At 36.2% G+C, this 23,217-nt stretch overlaps 1 protein-coding gene across 1 annotated transcript; it reads left to right on the top strand.

Moving 5' to 3' along the window:
- Positions 1-283: 283 nt before the first annotated feature.
- On the top strand, positions 284-23,165 carry LOC134218389 (succinate dehydrogenase [ubiquinone] iron-sulfur subunit, mitochondrial). Its single transcript, XM_062697323.1, has 4 exons — positions 284-561; positions 915-1,025; positions 22,097-22,401; positions 22,540-23,165. Exons 1-4 carry the CDS (start codon positions 505-507, stop codon positions 22,934-22,936), a joined length of 870 nt encoding a protein of 289 aa, XP_062553307.1. The 5' UTR covers positions 284-504; the 3' UTR covers positions 22,937-23,165.
- The last annotated feature ends 52 nt before the right edge of the window (positions 23,166-23,217 follow it).

Below are 23,217 nucleotides of genomic sequence, written 5' to 3'. Positions count from 1 at the left end.
AGATGCTATAACAATTAACCATGGTAGATCTTACCCCGGAACACACCACGTAAAGGTGTGTAATCTACCCAGCGTTACGGGTAAGTATATATCAAATAGGATTCATGAGAAGTTAGTCTTGCTGTTTTGATTAACAATTTTTCTGTTCAGCCCACTGTTGTCACCATAATAAGCAGCATACAGCCGGGCATAACATTCTCACCTGAGCGCACTCTCTGCATCGAACGATTGATGAAAGTGAGAGAATCTGCTGGCTGTCGTCGTCGTCGGTTGCTGGCTATCCATCGCAGTAAGCGCACATAGGTATCTATATCGCATCGGGGGCCTCAGGCTAGGCTACATCTACATCACTCTCTCTTGGAATCGAAACGCGGTGTGACGTTCCACTCGTTTTGGGAAAAGCAGTGCGCTGTCAAAAATATTCGGGTGCTTTGATTGTTCGTAGTTTCGGTCCGTTCTAAAGAAGAAGCTTCATTGCTCCGGATTTTTCGGCGACAATTTACGATGGCCCTTGTGTGCGATCTCAAAATGCTGCTAGCCTACCGCGGAACTTTCGGACAGGTGAGTTGTGTAATATTTGGTTCAACCAATACAGCAGTACCAGCAGGTCAGCATAATTTTCTGCAAGAATGGAGCTATAAGCTGGATTATATAATTTGCTATACTAATCACAAGATTGATACCGATTCCGTTTGCGCAAATGGATCCGTGCCAAAATGCTAAGAATTGGAAAAGTAGGATTGTTTGTGTTTTGTTGGGATGCTGATAAGTATCATTGATAAGATCTGGATGATAAAATCTGGTGATTGATCCCGAAATTCTCCTGTGAAGGCTGGCGCTGTTTAGAAAAAATTTAATAACATGGTGATAATTAATGGATAATTTATTTTTATTTTTCTTTGCATTTATTTTAGCTTCGAAATATACACGTGGCTGCAACAAACAATGCCGCGGCCAAAAAAGTCAAGAAATTCCAGATTTATCGTTGGAATCCGGACAAGCCCGAACAGAAGCCTTACAATCAAGTAAGTAGCACTATTAAGTTTATTTTAAAAATATTGAGTTGTATCCAAAAATAGATGATTCTAAATTATGAGTTCTATTGCAATTTATAAAATTTGTAATATTGGGAGATTGGAACAACAATTATTCTTATCCCCAGTGTCTATCACTGATTTATTGGATTTCTAGTATATCAAAGTCGGTTTCTACGCGTGGGATACGTTCTGCGTTAATTAAATTCGTGTGTTTAATAATAAGAAAACAAAAATCATATAGCCTTTACGTATACTTTATATACGAGAAAGTCAAAAATACAAATCAAGCGGTTTTTTAACTGATTTGTGAAACAAAAGTTGTGATATTTTGCACGTAAAAATAAAACGGAAATAGTAAATAAAACGGAAAAGGAATAGCCGATACGATTTGTGATCAATTAAATTTGCTAAACGAAAGCTTGGGGATAAAAACGGATATTTTTTGTTGGCTCTTAGTGCGATTTTGGAGAACCCTGGACAAATGGCAGACCAGACATCAAGAGATGTTCAAAGATTGAAAAATGAGAATTATTTCTGATAATCTGAAGTCACTTTGGGTACACGTTTGTACATAAATTTAAATTACAAAATGATGGTTGAACAGAAATATTCTACACGATGAAAAAAGAGTACCTAATTTTAGGTACTTTTTTTCTCTTACATCTCCCTACCACACGTAAAAAAATTTAATGTTATTTATTATTAAGATTTCTAATACTTTTTTTCCAAAGCAGGCGCTTAATGATATGTATAAGAAAAAACTTATACATCGCATTAGTCACATACATTCCGAAACTTATACTTTTCATTAACTTATGAATGTTATAAGCTTTTTGATATGGGATCATTCATTAGGTGGCATAATGAAGAGTATAAGTATTTTCGAATGGTTTTTTGCCATAACATATAAGGTTATTTTCCCTTCGTGCACTTCCCTTTGTTGTCATAAAATGAAGAGCAAAACCACTCAACAAGGGCAGTAAAGTGTAGGAACCCAACGTTCAGTAATCTTATGTTTTAGTTTATTTTGGGTTCCCACACTAAACCCCCTATTTGAGTGAAAAGTACCTAATATTAGGTACTTTTTTCTAACTGTGTAGTGCAGAAAGACTAGAGTAGTGACTTACCACCCACTTTTAACGACGCTTTTAGATAGATTAATGAAAAACTGTATTGTTCTGACGATTCTGAATGTTAAAAACAAACCTCCAGACGTAAAACGTTCCCTCCTAACGCTCGAAAAAGATGACAGAGCCCAATAAAACCTTGGGCCAAGAAAAAATGTTCGTTTTCGTTGCTGAAGTGACTGCAAAGCTGAAAAATCCTCGGTGTTTAGAAATACCTAGGGTAGCTTACCGGTCGTGACTATAGCACCAGTTGTCGCACTAGTGCATTATACACCAAGTGGCACATTCATATGACACGATAACACCTTTAATCTCCTCCAAATCAAACAAAACCCAATTGTAAAACTTAGTTTTACTTAATTTTTGTCATCCTTTGCACCAGTTGTTGCAGTGGTCCCATTATGGCCGGCGACGTTAGGCATAAGTACGTTTGGCATAATTCTGCCTTCTTTATGTCATGGGCTGTTCTTTGCGTCATTTTATGCCTAACTTACATTATGCTTAACGTTTGTTATTTCCTAACGTCCATTATACCTAACGTACGTATACCTAACGGGGTATACCCATTATGGCCAATCCCATAAGAAAACAGTGGGATTTGCCATAATAGGAACCAAAATTAAGAATAGTGTTACAACTGGTACAATGGTACATGCGTTCCTGTTGTGGATTAGGCAATTTTAGGTACTATAACGAATTATAATGCGGTTTTCACATTTGTTCCAAGGAGCAGGAAGGAAAGCCTTTCGCTTGACATCCCAAGTATCATTTCAAGTTTTAACCACTCCTAGGGTTTTCAAGATTAAATAATAAGATCGACCAATAAAACTCACTACAACACGACAACCTTTTGATGACCACTATAAGAGTAAGATATGGCCAAGTGGCCCTCCCTGGATAACCGCTATAAACCTATTATAAGAGTATTAAAAACCCCCTTTAAAACTAACCGCAGAAAAGGGAATTTGGCTGCGGTAGGTGTCAAAAATGTTGCTTTGAAAAAGAGAGAAATAAAACTTTGCCGAAAATGATAACAAAATAAATGGTTGTTGAGGATAATGATGAGGGGGGTTACAAAATAATGTATTTTACAGGATTGTCGTTCATTGTACTTCACTTAAAATGAGGTGCTCGTTCGATTTTATGATAAAAGCTACTACAGTCAAACCTCCATGAGTCGATGTTCTATGACTCGATATCGACTCATGGAAACAAATTTTTCCATATTAAAAAATATTTCCAGGGCTACTGTGATGGTCCCTTCAAAGAGCTTTCCAAGGAGTTTCTGTTCCACATCTCGATATTTCCTTGAGTCGATGGTCCCTTCAATATCGACTCATGGAGGTTCGACTGTAAAAAAAATTAGATTGATCACCAAGCGCTCTCAAAATAGCGTAGTCTTGGGCAATCAAATAAAAATAGTTATAAAAGCAATATCGTTAATCTTCACTGATTGTGTTCCACCTCAATTTATTTTTAATGCAAATTATTTTCAAAAAAAAGTAGATTACGTGCTGAAAACATCGTCAAATCATGAAATCCAGTGAAAATATCACTAACTTGAAAATGGTTGTACCTTTTCAACATGGCCACCATCAATTTCGATCAGAAAAATGCGGTTCCTATTACAAACCGTTTCAAACTCTTCGCAATGCAAATATTCTTATTGGGGTTATTCATTTGACCACATTAGGACAAAACATTATGGCATTATTCGAGCTTTGGAAATGTGATTTATTACGCTCTTCATCACAACCGTAGAGCTGCTCATAAGATCAATACGCATTTGACGTTTGAAGCTTTTTCAGAATATTTATGAGAGGTTTGTTGACAGCAATAAGAACGACAATAAAACTGAGTAACTAGCTTTGGTTATTGCTATTTTAAGTCCACTATAAGAATTGAATAAATTTAATAAGCATGGAAATTGTTACTTGGGTACAGGCTTTCCAAATGTACCGCATCATTACAGCCCACCAATGATTGTCGCTAGAGATGTCGCAAATTAATCGATTACTTCGATTAATCGATTCAGCGTTGTGATAATCGATTAATTTTGAATCGATTATTACCCAACAATTAATCGATTCAATAATCGAGAGGAATCGTGAGTAATCGATTAGTTACTAATCGATTAATCAGAATTTTACGACATCATAAGGATGTCGAAAATTAATTGATTATTTCGATTAATCGATTCATCGTTGTGATAATCGATTAATTTTGAATCGATTACTATACAATGATTAATCGATTCAATAATCGACCAGAATCAAGAGTAATCGATTAGTAACTAATCGATTAATCGGGATTTTACGACATCTCTAATTGTCGCCTTTGTTTAACCATGACAGTAGTCGTGCTATCGGTTCATATGCGACAGTCACATACACGCAATCATACGAGAGGTAACGTTGCTCTCGGGTGACGTTGTAAGACAGTTTCATTCATTTGCTTTCGGGTCGTTCGTTATTCCCGACAGCAGCGTCTGTTCGTTCGGCACATTTTTCGTGCGTTTAACATGCGTTTCGTTTGCTGCTACGGATGTTGACTACTGCAGTAAAGAGGTAACTGTTGCCTCGCTGACTGCTTTTCGTTCATTGCGAATCCATCCGTGGCCGATGCAGTAGTGCTGATAGGTATGGATAATTCCCAGTTATAAGGTACTAGGTACTCCATCGCACCGTACTGCGGTTGCGTAGACCTACAGATGTGAGTCATTTGTTCGCGGGTTAAATAATTTAAAAAAATGAAGATGTTTATATTAATACAGAAAAAAGTAATTGGCATCTTTGAACGTAATTAGTTCGTAATTCGATTCCGAAACAGAGTATCAATTAAGTATTCGTTAAATATTGCCTTGCACTTGGATCACTTCCATGCTTTTAGTTTCCTGAGGAGTGTCTTAAAATTGTTTATGGGAAGTATGGCTATGAACGTATTTACACTAAAGAGTTCGAATTCATTGATCAATTCACCTAACGAACATGTATTGCATATTTTAACATATTATTTCAGTACTTAGAGTAAATAATTATTTTATGGTTAATACGTATATACAAAATTGAGTTTGCATTTCCTTTGTAGCCGTACAGCTAACGACAGGTTTATCCGATACGCTAGAATGTTCCATTGCCTGACTGGACTTGGGATGCTAATATATTTCAAAGGACGAAAAATTACATAGGAAATGTCAAACAATTTAGGGTCTTAATAACATTTTATTAGAGATCGGTTAACACTAGGATACATCCGCTAAAAAAACTAACACAGATACATTCGTGTAGAAAAAAGTGTAACTAAATTTTCATTATCTCCGTGATTTTTTAATCGAATCTCTCAGTTTTCCATCGATCTCTTAGTCATCGCTTCTGGTTTCTTGACATTACAAAATATTATGTATTAAAGTTAATTTTTTCGCCAGAGCTGTGAGATAAAAGAAACGAATTAAAAAAAAAGATTATCCCACCTATTGGTGTTGATGCCTTTCTCGTTCATTATAATATGTAAAGAGAAAAGATCATTAGGGTGGTCTAAACAGCACAAAAAGCAATTAATGGCTTAGAGCTGAAAGTGTATATACAGTACGTTGTTCCGGACACATGTTTGTGATTGTAATATAGACTTCTAAAAAAAATGATAATTTCCAATTCTTTCTCTATAAATTTTTGAAATTCATTCCAGCGGCAGTCAAAACTTGGACATGTCAGAAATCGTGTCATTACTGTTTCTTGAACATATTTGTTTGTAAATTGTTTGTAATAACGTTGCAAAATATTGAAAATAACATTTTATTAAGTTGAATTGTGCAAAAAATAATCAATCAAAAGCCTGAATGCGTTGATAATTAAAAAAGAAGTAAAAATATGAAAAATTTAAGTTAATATATAATTTCCAAAATCTGCTCAAAATCCACAGTACTTTCAAAATATTGAGAGTGCATATAAAACTATTTTGAGTGCATATTCAGTTGGATAGTTGATTATTTATGGCATGTTACGAGCATTAATCTGAATATACTTTCATTACATTTTAGAAAACCAAGTATGACCTATGCAATCAGCATCAAACAAGTCACTGTTGGAATAATATTTCAAGGTATTAAGCTTTTAATAACTGTAATTCAACAAGAGTAATGGATAATACTATTTGAAAAATTGAGGATTATTTACGCATTTTTTGAGTAAAAAACTAAATTTTGTCCATAACTTCGGAGCCCATAGTTCGATCTGGCCAATTTTCAATAGGAATAAGCGAAACTTGTTGTGAGCAAATCGGTGAACGATAAGGGCCAAAAAAATTACTAATATTTTGTTAGGTGATTTTTCTGTAAATAAAATGTATTTTGGCCATAACTTCCGAGGTCATAGTGCGAACTGGCGAATTTTAAATAGGAAACAATGGGACAGGGTTCTGTGTTAAATGCATTTTGTTGCGAGCTGTTAGAGATAAGTGGCAAAAAATGAGTGACACTTTTTTAAGTCATTTTTCTGTAACAAATTGGCCATAACTTCCGAATCCATAGTGCAATTTGAATCGATTGGTATATAGCACTATGGGTCTCCGGGCGTTTTATAAAAAGTTTGCCTTTGGAGTGAACATATAGTCTTTACGTATAATTTGTATACGAGAGAGGCAAAAACCCAGTTTTGTGGATATACTCATATGGCATTTCCGCAAATGATTTCTATTCATCTGACATACTTATTGATGATCCGATTTTATCAAATCACGATTTTATCAAGTTTTCTACCCGATATTTGCACCTCCCAATTTCTTCAGATTTTCATACTTGAAAATAAAACTGCAAACCACTCAATGATCATTTGCGGCTTATTATGAATGTGGTTTTGAAGACCTGGAAGACTAACAAAAGAGCGTACCGTTCATACATTTTACAGTGTTAACTTTAAATTAGTGAAATGAGTTCAAAAATTGAAAATAAAAACATTCCAATATTTCATTCTTTCTATTTGGGGTTGTCCATGAATCGCGTAGACCAAATTTTCACATGAAGTCTACGTAGACTTTTAAACAAATCGGAATCGAATTGTCAACCTAATTAACCACGTCTTTTCTCCAGACAATTCTTCCAACATTTCTCGAGAAATTCTTAAAGCAGGGTGGCCAACGAACCGGGAAAAACGGGAAATTGGAGTCATTGGGAAAAAGCGGGAAAACCGGCAATGTGAATAAGTACCGGGAAAATAATGTTTCGTCAAGTTACATTCAAAACGTTTCATAGTTTTTAATGAAGTTGATTTCAGGAAAAAAAAAGACGCATTTTAACTGAATTATTTGGTTTTAGTACATAGTGTGTATAAGGTACAAAAATTAAGTAGATCTTTTTTCTCAAATTCAGTTTGTGTTGTCACTAGATTTTTTTGAGGTTTTGATGGTGAAACATATACTCTATTTTATTTTTCAACTTGTTACGGAAGGAAACGTTCAAACTTTTGAATAATATTGATTCGAATGGATAGAAAACTGAAAAAAATGAAAACAAAATTCTAGAAACACAAAAATAATTGATTTATCTACGCATCGGATTGCTAGATTTAGATTCAATTTAGAAAACAAAATAATGATTTTGACCGGAAACAAAGACTTAGGTCTTCGGGTTAAATTTGTTCAAATTAGTTGCTTTATATTTTTTTAGAATTTTAGAAAAGCAATACCATTTACTACGATTCGGTTATACACTGCTTAACTTACTTCATTACTAAATTCTGTTCAAAACATCGATCATAATTGTGTCTTTCTTCACGTAATTTTGCGATAATTTGACAAACTTCAGCTAGTCAGGAAGGTATTCTTAAATAGTCTGCTGAGTAAGATCAAACCAAGAGCTGAACATTAACAATATTTCGGCTATACTATAAGATACTCTACGTTTCACTGTTTTCTGTGAACATTATGCTCTAGAAAGGAAGAATCACACTAGAAAGTCATGCAATGTCTATTGCCTGTGACATATAAACTTACGAAAGTTTTGCAACTAAGAAAAGAATCAAACCAGAGTCTATTATATATAGAGTTACGCAAAGAGTGAAGCCAAATCTACCTATTGAACTGTCAAACCGTCTACCTATCGAGCAAAGTAAACAAATGCTAGTTGGTAAGGCGGAAGTATTGTTATCGCCTAATGATTATTATGGCGAATTAAAACGCATGAACTGAAATGTATTAGATTTGTTCTAGAAACAGCTTCAAAAAACTTCAATACACCCCCCCAATAAAGTAGCAACAAGAAACTCACGTGTTTGCACTCTGTGGGTGACTTGGTTATCAAATTAAAAAGCTTTAACAGTGAACACTCCCGTGAAGTCACTTTAAGGGTTGAACAAAAATGAAAGTTGCAAACAGAATAACAAGAAGATCATTCAGAATAAGTGTAAGAAGATCCTCTTTGCGCAACTCTATATAATAGACTCTGAATCAAACCATTGTAATTACGTGCTAATGCAGTAGAGTAGAGTGGGGCAAGAGTACGCACTTAGTTTTCAATCGATCATGTGGCCCTTATGAAGGAAGCTTCTGCATATCAAATCAGTGTCGATGATTCATATACTCTTCCTTTATGTTACCCAGTGGAAAAAATACTGAAATTATTGAGATTCGTTTTAGTTGAACCCTTATTGCAAGACAAGTGGAAAACGCACTCTTACCCCACCGGTGGGGTAAAAGTGCGCATCGGGTGGGGTAAGAGTACGCATTTATCCAATCATGTGCTTTAAGTATATATTAACACAAATAAAAGTTAATAACAATTAATTGATGTTTAATGAGCATATATTAGGGAATGTTCAAAGATTACGTAAATCTTAAAGGGGGAGGGGGTCCTAAAAATGTGCACTTTCATACGAAAAATCATTGTTTTTTATATATACAAAACAACTAAAGAGGTAAAAATATATATCACGTTTCGCATGGCGTATACAAAGGCATTTTCCTTAAAGAAAGTCCACCAATCACGTAAAGTAAAATTTGGCTATTTCATCACCCCTCCCCCCTATCTTACACTATTTGTATGAATCCTCAAAAATTATATCGATCGTCACACATCTCACAACCCCTCCCAGCTAGACGTTGCGTAATTTATGAATGTTTCTTTTGATTAAATGAAATTATCATTTAGATGAAATTGTGTTTTCGTACTATGTTTAGGTGTACAACAAGTCCTAATACAATTTCATTATTTCGCTTCAGTGCTTTGTTCGCTAAATCCTTTCTAATACCGAATTACTTCAACTTATCCTAAAAACTTGTGATAATTTCAAATTATGTCCCTTTTTTCTTAGTTGTGGATCTTTACACTTTGGAAGAAGTCTTATTTCGGCCGGAGATACGGGTTTGACATCATAACTTGAAGATTCATATGCGTACTCTTGCCCCACCGGTTCCTGCGTACTTTTACCCCACAGTCCCAAAAATGATTCAAATAATTGTTTTGACTTCTTGGAAAACCAACCGAATCGGTGTTCTGTACCATAAAGTACTATATACAATAGGTTATCGAAATTGTATAATGTTCACCTGATTGAATGTATATATGGTAATGAAATACTAGTTGCGGAAATCCAATTATTTTTAGCAAAATGATCAAAAAGTTATCTAACTCCATATCTCCCTTGTTGTTTATTCAAATCGTTTACAATTACACATGATAATAGTTGACCAGAATACCTGTCAAACTGATGCAGTGCTGCTAGTTTATCTTTTTTTAATACTTCAAAAAATCGAAAACGTACTCTTACCCCACGCGCACTCTTGCCCCACTCTACTCTACTACCATATTGAGCAAATGCTGGTTGACACTAATTACATGGCCATGAAGCATTCAATTTCAGTGTGCCTGATGATCAAAGCATTTCGCATATAACGTTGTTGCTAATTGTTCTATTTCAAAGGTTCGCCCTATAATTGACTGTACAAACTGTACTGCCGTAATCTGGAAAAGTGACGTAACAGCAATTTTACAACATGTATGTTTTCCATTTTTCTGTTAAAGTGCTCGATGAGTAGTACTCGTTAACACCATTTTTGGAAAATGGCGTATACGTCACTTTTTCAGATTACGGCAGTGTAGAAGTAGAATACGAAACTACTATAAAATGTGTGGCCTAAACTATATACACTATAGGTTCCATAGACGAGCGGAGGAACGGTTGGGTCATTTCGATTAGGTGTGTTTTTCCACTTTTTCACAGTGTACCACGTGAATTTGACGTCACACGCTCCGTTGCTTGGATTGCAATCATGACGTCATGCTCGTTTGGCTACACTAACTGACAGTTCGTTTGGCTACACTCGCCTTCGTCTCAGCTCGTCTATGGAACCTATAGTGTCTATAGCCTAAACTAATGGAATATCCAACATATTCGTACCTTCAAATAATTGGAGGAATTTATTGTTACCACCTTGAAAAAAACCGCAAGTCTTTCGGTTCCCCAAAACTACCAATATTGTAATGGAATCTTGAAATATTGTATTAAAAATATGTGTTCGGCTCCATATTGCTTCACGGCAAATTAGCCTTCCAAATTAAAGATGAATAAAAAAAAAGATGCTTACGAAAAATTGGTGTGGAAATTCGATTGGAATGTGAATGTCTTATTAGCTACGAAAGTCTATCATTTTTCGTGAAGCGCTCGTTTTTCAAACTTGAGAAGTGTACCCTGCATCCGTATAGAAAAGTAAAAAGTATTGACCTCAGGTTTTGTCACAAATAAAAATACCTAGTTTCAGTTCATAAACTCTTACCCTGATTTCTTTTCAAGTAAAATAAAAACCCGGAAAATTTGACGAAACTTATCGGGAAAAGCGAAAAAACCGGGAATTTAAAAAGCGAATTTCAGTGGCCACCCTGTTAAACAAGTTGCACAGAAAACACTTCCAGCAAATCCACAAAAATCCTATGTAAAGAACTCTACAAGAAATTGCTATGGAAAAGCCACAGAAAATTTATTTCCGGGACGATTTTTTGGTAATTCCTTTAGAAAGATCTTATCAAATTCTTTAAGAAATCTTATGGAAAATCAAATGAGACTTTTTTTTCAAAAAAAAATAGTAATATTAAACCATTCAAAAACGTCCTTCCTCCACCAATGACACAAATCCGAAAAGCTCTAAAGGGACGCATCCAATGGAGAGAAGGGAAATCAAATTAGAAAACCATTTCTATCTAGCATTGATATTACATAATCGTGAACCGTTTTAAAATAATTAAAAATTTATCAATTATAAAAGGTGAAAATTAGCTTGCGTAGTAATTCAATAGTTATTAAGTAGCATTTCAAATTTGTCTTTCACTTTTATATGTGACTCAGAAGCACAACATTAAATACTTTTTATCGGACAAAACATGAACATATAGGGGGAGATCGCCCAGTGCACGCCGGACACCTCCTAATTTCGGGACACTTCTTAAAACAATACTTGCCGAAATCCCTTCAGAACAAAAGGAAGCTATTACAAAGTCCTTTGCCTTTATGGAATATCTGATCCACATGTTATAAACAAGCAGGTTTGAATCAATAATATTAAAATTGATTGGACGCTTTATGATTATGTGGAGATGGTAAAAATGAACCATATTTTAATTAACTTTGCTGGATATATCGTTAAATTGTAATGTAAAATCAATTTCGGAATCCAGCCGCTGTACCCCACATCCGGACAGTTAGAATTTTAACACTCGAGCACGCGCGTATTTTGTACAACACTATTTAACAAGAAAACATCGCTCGTGATACACAGCACGAGCGAGCCTGTATGAGCGTTCCAGAACCGCGCGTGCTGAACGGGTTATGTGAGCAAATAGCCATTTTTACAACTGTTTTGTAAAATCAATTTAATTGTTTCTCTTGGTATCAGAAAACCACAGAAATAAGCAGAAAAGAAAATTGAGGATGGTTAAGAGTAGGGTAAAGTGCCCAATAGTGGACCCCCAACCAATAGTGGACCCTCCAGCCATTTTTGCATTATTACAGCACAATGTCAACATTTTGCTATGAAATTCTATCGGGAGAACCTACCTTACAGTCCTATGATTTGATTACATGCATTGGAAATGCTATAGAAATTAAAATTAGATGATTTTTTACAATTCTATAAAAAATAAACAGGAGAGTGTCCATTATAGGAATATTTTGGGGGGTCCATAATAGGGAAGGAGAACGTCCCGAAACGGGACATGAAAATCAAATGAAGTGTCGACTATAGGGAAGCAACTTCCTATTATGGACCCCCAGGGGGTCTACTATAGGGCGAATTCAGTTAGACTTTAAAATGTTAATTTCAACGAATAACGTCGTGTATTTGGGTGTTTTATGTATGTATCGTGAAGAGGGGATGCATAGCTTGTTGTTAGATATCAAGCAGAGTTAATATGTTGAAAATTTCCAAGCCTTATGACAGGAAGAGCAAATTTCCGCTACTAGGGGGTCCACTATTGGGCATTTTACCCTAGGATGTACCAAATTAAGCTGGAGCGTCAAATCAGCTCTACTAACACACATTAGATAGACACCCCATGACAGCCGCGAGCAAACTGTTTTATTGACAGTTCATACGAAAAAACCGAAGAATCTCTTCGAGTAATGCCGGCTGTCTTCATGACGACGAATGAGCGTCAAAGCACACAAGACAACATTTACAATACACAGCCCATCCGACTCACTACATCCACGGCGCTACAATGTCGAACTAGCTGCTGTGATGCCGAAAGTTTGGCAACAGCGTCCATCGTGCATTCGTGCATGCCGTCGCTACGACACTTCGGGTTGAATGAGAAGTAAGCAGCATGGAGCGACTGATAGCATGCAATGCGACAGTTAGTGCTCTTCCAAACTGACTGCAGCGGAAAGGCTGTACATTTGGAAAGCCTGCTTGGGTATTATGGAACGTACACACGGTCAAGCCGTTTGACCAACATTGACTCCACCTCTCGTTTATTCAAACATCCATAAAGTTTTACCAACAGCGACACGAACAATCAATTTATTCGACCAACAATATCACACACGAACGACCGAAGCACCAACTCGAGCACCAACCATCAAAAAATGTATGGGGGTTTGTGCAACTTCACTACAAATGCTCAAACATGTTCGGCGAACCTTGACTCCACCCCCGACAACTCAAACCAAAATCAAACCGTTTTAATTTTTTCCAACCGAGCCGCCAACTGTCAAATGGTTGTTCAAACAACTTCACACACGCTCAAACAAAGCAGCAATCGAAGCGTTTTCTTGGGGGCGGAGTCAATGTTCGTCAAACTGCTTGACTGGTGTGTACGTTGCATTAGAGAGGGGCGTCATGGTCATTTTTTCAAATTAATGGTTTTTCGAAGCCATTCTGGGTCCTGAACAACTGTGCAGAATTTGGGACCGATTGGTTGCTTCCTCGCTTTCCGCATCACGTTTGAAGTTTGTATGGAAATTAGTATGGGAGAACGTATATTTTTGCATTGCTACTACTAGAGGTTTCAGTTCATCGTAAACCAAGTGGCACATTGCGTTAAAGTTGCCGAAAAACTTTGCTGAAGAAGGCACGTTGCTGGAACGTCCACGAAAAAAGTTATAACGCTTGAAAGATTGAGTGTTCAAACCATATGCAAAAAATCGTTTATTCTGCCAGCACTGCTGAACTACGTAGACCAATAATTTAACTGAGTGTTATTTCAAAATAATTGATCTTATAGGGCTTTAGAGCTAATGGGAGCTATACGGAATCATTTCACAAAGAAAAAAATACGACAAGAAGGAAGATGGGTTTTGCCCTTCGATAACCATAGGTCGTCCGGTAGTGCTGGCAGAAACATTGATTTCTTGCATATGGTTTGAACAATCAATTTTCGAAACGTAATAACATTTTTTGTAGACCTTCCAGCTACGTAATTTCTTCGGCAAAGTTTTTCGGCATCTTCCGGACTATATGCTAACGTATAGAGTCACGTGATTAGTGATAAATTGAAACCGCTAAGAGTAAAAATGTAAAAAAGTACGTTTTCCCATACTAATCTCCATGTAAATTTGAAACGCGATGCGGCATACGAGGTTGCAACCAATCGATCCCATATTTTGCACAGTTGATTGGGGTCCCAAAACGATTCAGAAAAACCTTGATCTCACTTGATCGGACGAAGTTTGCGTTTTTCCATACAACTGCGCCCCACTCTATTGGGTATATCAACATCACCCACCTGCCTTTTATTTATATTTTTAAAAATAGTTGTTTTGAACTATGGCGACGATTGGTACACCCAACCTGCGGGAAATGTTTTGAAGCTTCTTTCGGAAATTAGGTTTCGAAAATTCGCGTGAGAAACTTCTTTGAATTTTTTTATGAATTTATTTAGGAGTTGCTTGGGAAATTCCATCGGAAATTTCTAGGGTAATTCTTTCAGAAATACCTTAGGAATTTCTTTGGGAATTATTTCAAGAAGTTCTAAATAAAAACCTCCAACATTCTTCAGCAAATCTTTCAGAACTTCCTCTAGGGAATCCATTATGGAATTACTTAGGACATTCCTCAGTGAATTATTTAGCAGTTCTTCTAGTAATTTCTTTGGGGACGTTCCATAATTACGTAAGCACATATGGGTGAGGGGGTCTGTCATTTTCCTACTCATCATATAAACAAAAAATAATTTGTATGGGAAAAATCTTACAAGGGGAGAGGGGTTCAAAAATCCTGCTTACTTAATTAGTAAAGACCCCTCGGGAATTTTTCCAGAAATTTATTTATGAATTCTTTCGGATTTTTTAACGTAGAATTTCGCCTTTCAGTAAGACCCTCATTCCAAAGTTTCGAATTCGGGACCGTCATGAAAAGAGGTCAGGAAGTAAGAGCCAATAACTTAGCAGGTTTTCAACGTATTCTGTAGATTTTGGTATGAATCGATCAGTTAACTCTTTAAGATTTCATACAACTATTGTAAACAATTGATTCAATATATTTAACTATTAAAAATCCAATTTCCAGAGGTAGTGTTCAAATTTTACTTTTACAGTAAATCGCCTACATTTCGGCTAAATCCATCCGCAATGAACATGCATTAAATAATTGAATTTCGTATCCACTGTTGAACTATACGAAATTCTAAGTTCAACTTGCGGTCGTGTCTTGAATACAACCTTAGACTTTTTTTCAGGGTTCCCTTTAAAAAATCCTTTAAAGATTTTTTAGGAAATGCCTTTAATTTTTTTTTCGGAAGTGCCATCGGAAAATCCTTTGGAAATTCCTTCAAGAATTCTTCAGATTTTTAAAAGAATTTCTTTGGGAATTAATTTGGAAATTCCATTGGTAATCCGAGAATTTATTTAGAAATTCCTTTAAAAAAACGACTTGTATCATACGAGATGCGAGAATTTCTTCAAATATTTAGTTGAAAATACCTTCATAAGTACAGGATTTCCATCGCATTTTATTTCAGGAATCCTTTCGGAAAGTCATTTAAAAATCCCATCAAAATGTATTCCATTCTTCAGTATAGTCAATTTTTGGAAGAGCTTTTCCATCAAAATTTAGGATAGAATTTAGGTATTTTGTATGATGTTACTAAAGAAAGGAATTTCCGAAGAGGAAATCCTGAAGGAATCATCGAAAGAATTCCTAAAGTGTCACGAAAAGCAAGCCCTGTGTTCACAAATTTATTCCTGTGCTTTTTATATAGATAATAAATAAGAGATTCAATATTTCGGGTCATTTTTCTTAATAACGAACAAGATTGTAGAAACTGTTCATAAAAAAATCTGTTTCACACTGCTAGCTGAACATAGTTTAAAAAAAATCGCCAATAAAATAGGGTAAGGCGTGGCAAGATGGGTCAGGGCCGTTTTCGAGCATCGTATACATTTTAATGTGGAGATTATGACTTTGTAGGAGGAATAAATAATTTGGTTCTACTTTATTGTCACTGGATTTGATGATAGAATTTTATTTTGGTAGAGTATGGCAAGGTAAAATATTGTCCAGCATTGTTTCTTATGCGAAACACAGCTTCTATAAACCGTGCAATCTCGTCTAGCAATGTCTAGCAAGTATTTTGGGTGATGTTGTACTAACTGCGTTGAAATACCGTGATGTGCCCTAATTTCGCGCGCGCCCTAACTTCGCGCATTATAAAATCATTTATTTTTTTCAATTTTTAGGTACCAGTCAAAATTGAAAAATCTGGAGGATTACAAAATATCATTGTTGTTGAATGTTTTTCACGAAAAAATTTGAAAAACAAACTTGGTTTAGAACACCAAATAAAATTATTTCAATTTGATCCTCCCATCGACCGCCATATTTGCTTGTGCTTAGCACAGCGACGAAGAACATGACTCAAGTAAACAAATGATTTTACTGTACAAAACTGGCTACTTTTTGGAAATATTTGTATCCATTATGCTCTGTTAGATATGTTTATTCGTCATTACTATTGAAAAGTGTAAAATTTTATGTATTTTGTGTTTATTAAGACTTTCGCTTTGTGAGCGAAATTAGGTATATGAGAGTAATTATGGTGCCTAATTTCGTTTAATGTTGTTGCGTAGTTTCATTTGTAACATTCTAATGAAACAAAAGCAATATAATACACAGGACAGTTTTACACTGAATAGAACCCGAAAAGTTCATTCCCATACGCTTTCTATCTATTATAAATTCAGTAGAAAATCGAATTATAGCCGCTATTGAAATTGGGTTTTTCTCACAATCCATACGTTAAACCTAATTTCGGAAGTAGTGCGCTGTAGAGCACATCACCAAATGAAAACAGCGCACCACTTCCGAAGTTAGGTTTAACGTACGAATTGTGAGAAAAATCCAACTTTGTTAGCGGCTATAATTCGGATTTGCACTGAATTGATAATAATTTTCAGGCGGATAACCACCGACATCGACTTATGTTGACTTGAAAAATCTTATAGATCAGTGCCTGCAATAGCTACCAAATCCGATGTGTAAAATGATGCTAAACTTAAGATAAAACTACAGCAGCTTTTTCGATAATGTATATAATATTGAAGATGTCTTGAATAAAACTATGTAAGAGATAGCGGAATTTAAGACTTTCTTTCATGACGTCTCGAAAATTTAAACTTTTTTTATACACCAGCTAAACATTGCTCATACAATGCCTTTTTTCTTAAAATATGGTTTATATTTCAGAAGCAAACGATATTTTAGGAATTATGACTTGTGTCAACTAAAATGCATGAAGTAAAATCTAAGCAAAGCTCCAGGGTCGAAATATAGGCAGATACCATTTCGACTAAAGAATGGGTCACTGACGGCTGTCTGATACCGTTATCTGTATAATTTGAACAATGGATGCATGCTTCTATTGGTTAATTGATTATATTTCATAAAACCAATAACGATATTCAATTCCAAACATGAGCGAAGTTAGGAACACTTTTGCGCGAAATTAGGAACTATCCTATTTTCTTGCGCGAAATAAGGAGCATACAACGGTCTCGGATTCATACTCATTTCTTTTTAAATAGCAGCAAAATTTGCAAGTAACATTTTTTTGAGAACCTAGAATCCTTCTCTTCTACTACGTGATGCAGTAGCAAATGTTTCCAAATGGCCACTACATGTTTTTTAATGAACGTTTTAACTTTGTCAGATCTTAAGTGCGCGAAATTAGGGTATTTCACGGTAAATAAATTTGATTGAAAATTAGACATTATAACACGAACATGCAAATGAGACGGGTCACCTCATACTGTAGGGCATAGTTCGTGTTCAAATCATATTGCTGATTTGATAATTTTAAGTTTACTTTTGTGCATAATGGCATTGGCATAACTAGCCCCGATGCCCAGGGGGGGCTATAGCCCCTTCATCTATTTTCTCTATTTTGAGCTTCTTTTCAAAAATTCTCAAACAATTTAAAACCTCATTCTATCTTAGTGGTAATGTGATGAATATCAGAACGTCGGCTCAGGAGGCTTGTTTTTTTGTTGTAGCCCACAGTGTCGAAGAGCATTTGTTTACCAGCCGATGATTACTACAACGACTCAAATTGATAGCTATTGCTATTGCGACTAAGTGTTGTAGCCTCAGCTTGGCCCCGCACACTGTGACGGATCGCTGTCATATTCAAATGTTTCAGGGATCCCAATGAGATTCTGATTGGAATTCTCCAGGAATTCCGACGCGAATATTCCAGGAATACCGATGGAAATGTTCCAGGAGCTCCAACGGAAATGTTCCAGAGATTCCGTCTGAAATCCTCCAGGAATTCCAACGTGAATGTTCAGGGTTTTCGTAGCAAATGTTTCATGGATGTAGAAGAACATCGTCGTAGGATTTCTAAGCAATCTATCGACGGATCCAGAAGCAAATCGTCGAGGGACAGTAAATTAATCCTCTAGGGATTCCGTAAAGAATCCTCAAGCGATTGCGAAGGGATGTTCAAGCAAATCGTCGAGGGATTCCGAAGTAAATCGTCAAGGGAGTCCAAACTAAATCTTCGAGGAATTCCGAAGCAAACCGTCGATGTTTTCTGAAGCGAATCGTCGAATGATTGCGAAGCTATTCCTCGAGGGATTTCAATGCAAATCGTCAGAGGGATTCCGATCGGTGAGGGTTTCCGAAACAAGTCATTAAGGGATTCCGAGGCAAAATGTCGAGAGACTTCGAATTAAATATTCTAGGGATTCTGTAGAAAATCGTCGACGTATTCTGAAACAAATCGTCAAGGAATTCCGAAGCAAATCTCCAAACGAAACAAATATTCGAACGACTCTGGAGGAATACCGAGGCAATTAACTAGAGATTCTGAAGAGAATCCTTTAGGAATTTTGAAGGGTATCCCCCACAGATTCCCAAGGGTATCAACGATACCGAAAGGAATCCAGTGTGAGTTCTTCTGTATTCCGGATGGAATAATTCGATGATTCTGAAAGGAATTCTTCAGAGGCTCCAATGAGAATTCTTCTCGGATTCTGATGGGAATTCCTCTCGGATTCTGATGAGAATACTTCTCGGATGCATATGGGAATTGTGGAGATTATCATGCTGCTAGGCAAGCGGAGGTCTGCTGAAAATCTTTTACTCTAGTCCGTGATGGTTGACCACATATCTTTCATCTTTGACTGCTAACACGATTGCTTTGATTGATATTTTGGTAGCTCTCCATTGTTGTTCATATGAAGCTTGCTTTGATGCTTTCAAATCAATTAGATATTGGCGAAAAAAAGGTTGCATGAAAAAGAAAAAGTCGAGGGATGATATTTAAAAAAAATGCACCGAAAACTCTCAAAAATTCTAGGAGTAATTTAATTAAAAACGGTTATCAGTACGGGGTTGAACTTTTTGTATACTATGTATAAAGTGCAATATCACAAAATAAAATTCAAAATCGAAATGATGTGTTTTTATACAATATAAAAAAAGTTCAACCCCGTACTGCAACCGTTTTGACCCTTCCTTCGGAAGTGTATATAATTTCGCTTTGTATGCGTTACGCAGGCGTGTTACGTATTAATCTATCAATAAATCTTTTAAATTATGAAGTAAAATGTATGGTATTTGGAACAAATTAACCTTAATATTGAAAATATAATTATGATAAATGATATGATATGGAAATATGCATATTTTTCTGATTTGTTTCAAAGAAATAATTGATTTTAATTGAGCAACATATAGAAGCATGTTCCAAACAATCTTCTCAGAAAAGCGAAAACGTAAAAATTCAAAGGGATTTCAAAAATTTCTTCATTGGAAGCTAGATAGCAAATGTGAGCTTGTTTTGAGACGCTAATAGACCACTTATACGCTAATAGACCACTTATGTGCAAATTCTGAAATTTACTAACATAAAAATCTCACTCATTTTTAAGGTATTAAACATGGCTAGTATTACAAAATTAGACATCCATAAGGCGAAATATATGTTATTATCAGGGAATCAATATTCGAGCACCGCCTAACAATATACCTTTTGTCGTCAACAGAGTTTGTTCCTGACAAACGCACCTAGCGACAAACCTTTATCAGAACCCGAACACAATATGACAAGAATCATTTGCCTTGCATACTCTGATATTTCCGAGAATACGATGCTAATTTTGTAATCGTTGTTCGATTCTCGAATATTTCCATAAAAGCAGAAACTATGATAGCATAAAACCGAAATTTGCTCTAGAAATAATGCAAAATAACGGGATGAAAAGTTAGCAACAAGACTGTCTACTTTTTTTGATGCTGACAAAATTTTTGGGATCTTTGTCATTATTATCTCCGACAAAAACAAAGCTTTGTCGTTGGTTCTCTTTATGTCGCTTGTTTCGCAAGCGCATTCCAGAAAAATTGATTCCCTGGTTATTATTGAACGCTATTGAGTTTCGTTCAGATCAATGACTGATTTAGTTAGTTCTGGATTAATTAATATCGAGGTCTCTGGAAATTACGAGTATATGTATATGCTACCAGCGTTACGCTAGTTACTAACCATGTTACAATAGCTATTCAATCCGACGAGCGCCTGATAGATAGGCAGCATGACGTACAGTGCGTTTTCGTTCATTTTGTTGTCACTCAACCCATGGAATCCGCCTTTTGGTAGGCAATTAATTTGTCACTTTATACGTTCACTCGCGTGGGAAGCTCAGTTGTTTTATCTCGTTTTAAATATTGGAGTCTGACAATATTTCCTTACGACTAAGGAAGGGTCAAAATCTCACTATAGGTGGATTAATCTGGGTTTTTAAATATAATGCTCCTAGATTTTTTGAGGATTTTTCACAAATATACGTCTGCTTCCCGTGCATTTTTTTTTTCAAATATCATCTTTCGGCTTCTACTTATTCTTCTTCATCATGTCACCTTTATTCCCCAATTGCCTTTACATAATTAACACCAAGTGCAATTTTAGTGCCACACAGGAATCTTTCTCAGAAATGAGAAAAAACTCATCTGTCTGCCACTCATTTTATTATGACAGGGTGAATATGCGAGATAACACATTTGTCTTCAAACTTTTTCAATAATTCGCTATGCTACATGTTGAAAACTGATATCACTGCTAACTACTTTGTCAAATCCTAGGGGGGCTAATTTTTTTCTAGGGAGGGCTAAGCCCTCCCTAGCCCCCCCCTTATTTACGCCAATGCATAATGGTGTTAATTTGTTTATTTAAAATGTGTAATTTTTGTCTTTAAGAAAATAATACACGGACAGCTTGTTTCCAGAAGAAATTGCAGACATTTTTAAATGTAGAGCTAATTCTGCATCCAAAGCTTAAAAATCCTTTTTTATTCAATAAAATAATTGGCAATAAAAGCTATATATCTGTGTGTAATTTAATATTGGGAATAAAAACAGTAATAATTGCAGAATTAAAAGGTGACCAATCTTGCCCGCTGTGTGACCCATCATTTTTTGATTGACAGAAAAATATACTTCTACTGTAATGAATCAAAATGAAATAAAAAAGTTGAGTTTTTGTCATTTCATATCCCTGGCTTACAGATTATGAGCTATTTTTATATATACACGTCGAAAAGTTGATTTAAAATGTTTCTGTTTTGAGGCATTCAGGGTTCGCCTTAAGCGACCCATCTTGCCCCATCCTACCCTACATGGTAGAACAACATTTAAATGGAGCAAAATAAGGATGACTATTCCTGCTTCGTTATAACGTACAATTCGATATAACAACTTTGAAATCCAAATGTACGTTTTATCGAAGTCTACCTGTAGATGCATTTTATAGAATCTGTCCCAAACTTTTATTGTTTTCGCTACAAAAGACACACTCTCACGTACATTTGTGCCAATAAATCAAGTACGTTCTACCAGATCTCTGAAGTGCGGCATTTGTATCAACGCGGCAGCCCACCCGGATTTACCTTAACCAAGAAAAAATGAAAAGCGACCCCATTGGTGTAAACACTAATAATTTAAACCTTATCGTTTTTACAGACCTACGATGTGGATTTGAGCGCATGCGGTCCGATGGTGCTGGATGCTTTGATTAAAATTAAGAACGAAGTCGACCCCACGTTGACGTTCCGTAGGTCGTGCCGTGAGGGAATTTGCGGATCGTGTGCGATGAACATTGGTGGCACGAACACGTTGGCCTGCATCAGCAAGATCGATGCGGACAACTTGGACAAACCGACCAAGGTGTACCCGTTGCCGCATATGTACGTGGTGAAGGATTTGGTCCCGGACATGAACAACTTCTACAACCAGTATCGCTCAATCCAGCCGTGGCTGCAGCGCAAGTAAGTTTATTGGACAAGAAAAGGTGCCAAAACTACTGGCGTTAGATAGAAGTCAGAATATACTGAAACACCTAAATAAAATTTCAAATAGCTTTTACATCATCTCACTTGTTTCACTCACATTTGTTTCTATTGCAGGAATGAAGCCGGCGAAAAGAAGGGAGACGCCCAATACCTCCAGTCGGTGGACGATCGCGCCAAGCTGGACGGCTTGTACGAGTGTATTCTGTGTGCTTGCTGTTCGACCTCGTGCCCTTCATACTGGTGGAATGGCGACAAGTACCTCGGACCGGCAGTACTCATGCAAGCCTACCGTTGGATTATCGATTCGCGTGACGAGTCCACGGCCGCTCGGTTGGACAAGTTGAAGGATCCGTTCAGTGTGTACCGGTGCCACACCATCATGAACTGTACTCGCACCTGCCCGAAGGGTCTGAATCCGGGCAAGGCCATTGCCGAGATCAAGAAATTGCTGTCCGGTATTGCGAAGAAAGATGCCCCTGGATTGGAAACGGCTGCGCTGCACGGTAAGTAAACGGGATATAAAGGAAGCTGGTGCGACGGTGTTTCAAAGTAAACATCACAAGTTTAAGTGTCATGTGCAGAAGAATTTACGGAAATGCAGAAAAAGTGAGTTACAAATTAAACTACGACGATTCAGTGCTAATTTGGATTAGTTATTTATGGATCACTTGATAATTTCAGTTGAAACTATGTACTGTAATAAAATATTGCTAATGCAGATTTGATCTGCTAAAAATTCATCCATGTGTGCTCGTATAAAAGTATCGGAAAGAAATTCCTTCATGAAAAGTA

This window comes from Armigeres subalbatus, chromosome 2 (assembly GCF_024139115.2).
Source record: "Armigeres subalbatus isolate Guangzhou_Male chromosome 2, GZ_Asu_2, whole genome shotgun sequence".
Taxonomy (NCBI): Eukaryota; Metazoa; Arthropoda; class Insecta; order Diptera; family Culicidae; genus Armigeres; species Armigeres subalbatus.
This window is presented reverse-complemented; position numbering and strand designations above follow the sequence as displayed.

Bases quoted from the DNA above. Each gene is read 5' to 3' on its own strand.
- LOC134218389 (XM_062697323.1), top strand. From the start codon at position 505: ATGGCCCTTGTGTGCGATCTCAAAATGCTGCTAGCCTACCGCGGAACT. The intron at 562-914 runs GTGAGTTGTGTA...CATTTATTTTAG, and splicing joins ACCGCGGAACTTTCGGACAG to CTTCGAAATATACACGTGGC. The intron at 1,026-22,096 runs GTAAGTAGCACT...TCGTTTTTACAG, and splicing joins AACAGAAGCCTTACAATCAA to ACCTACGATGTGGATTTGAG.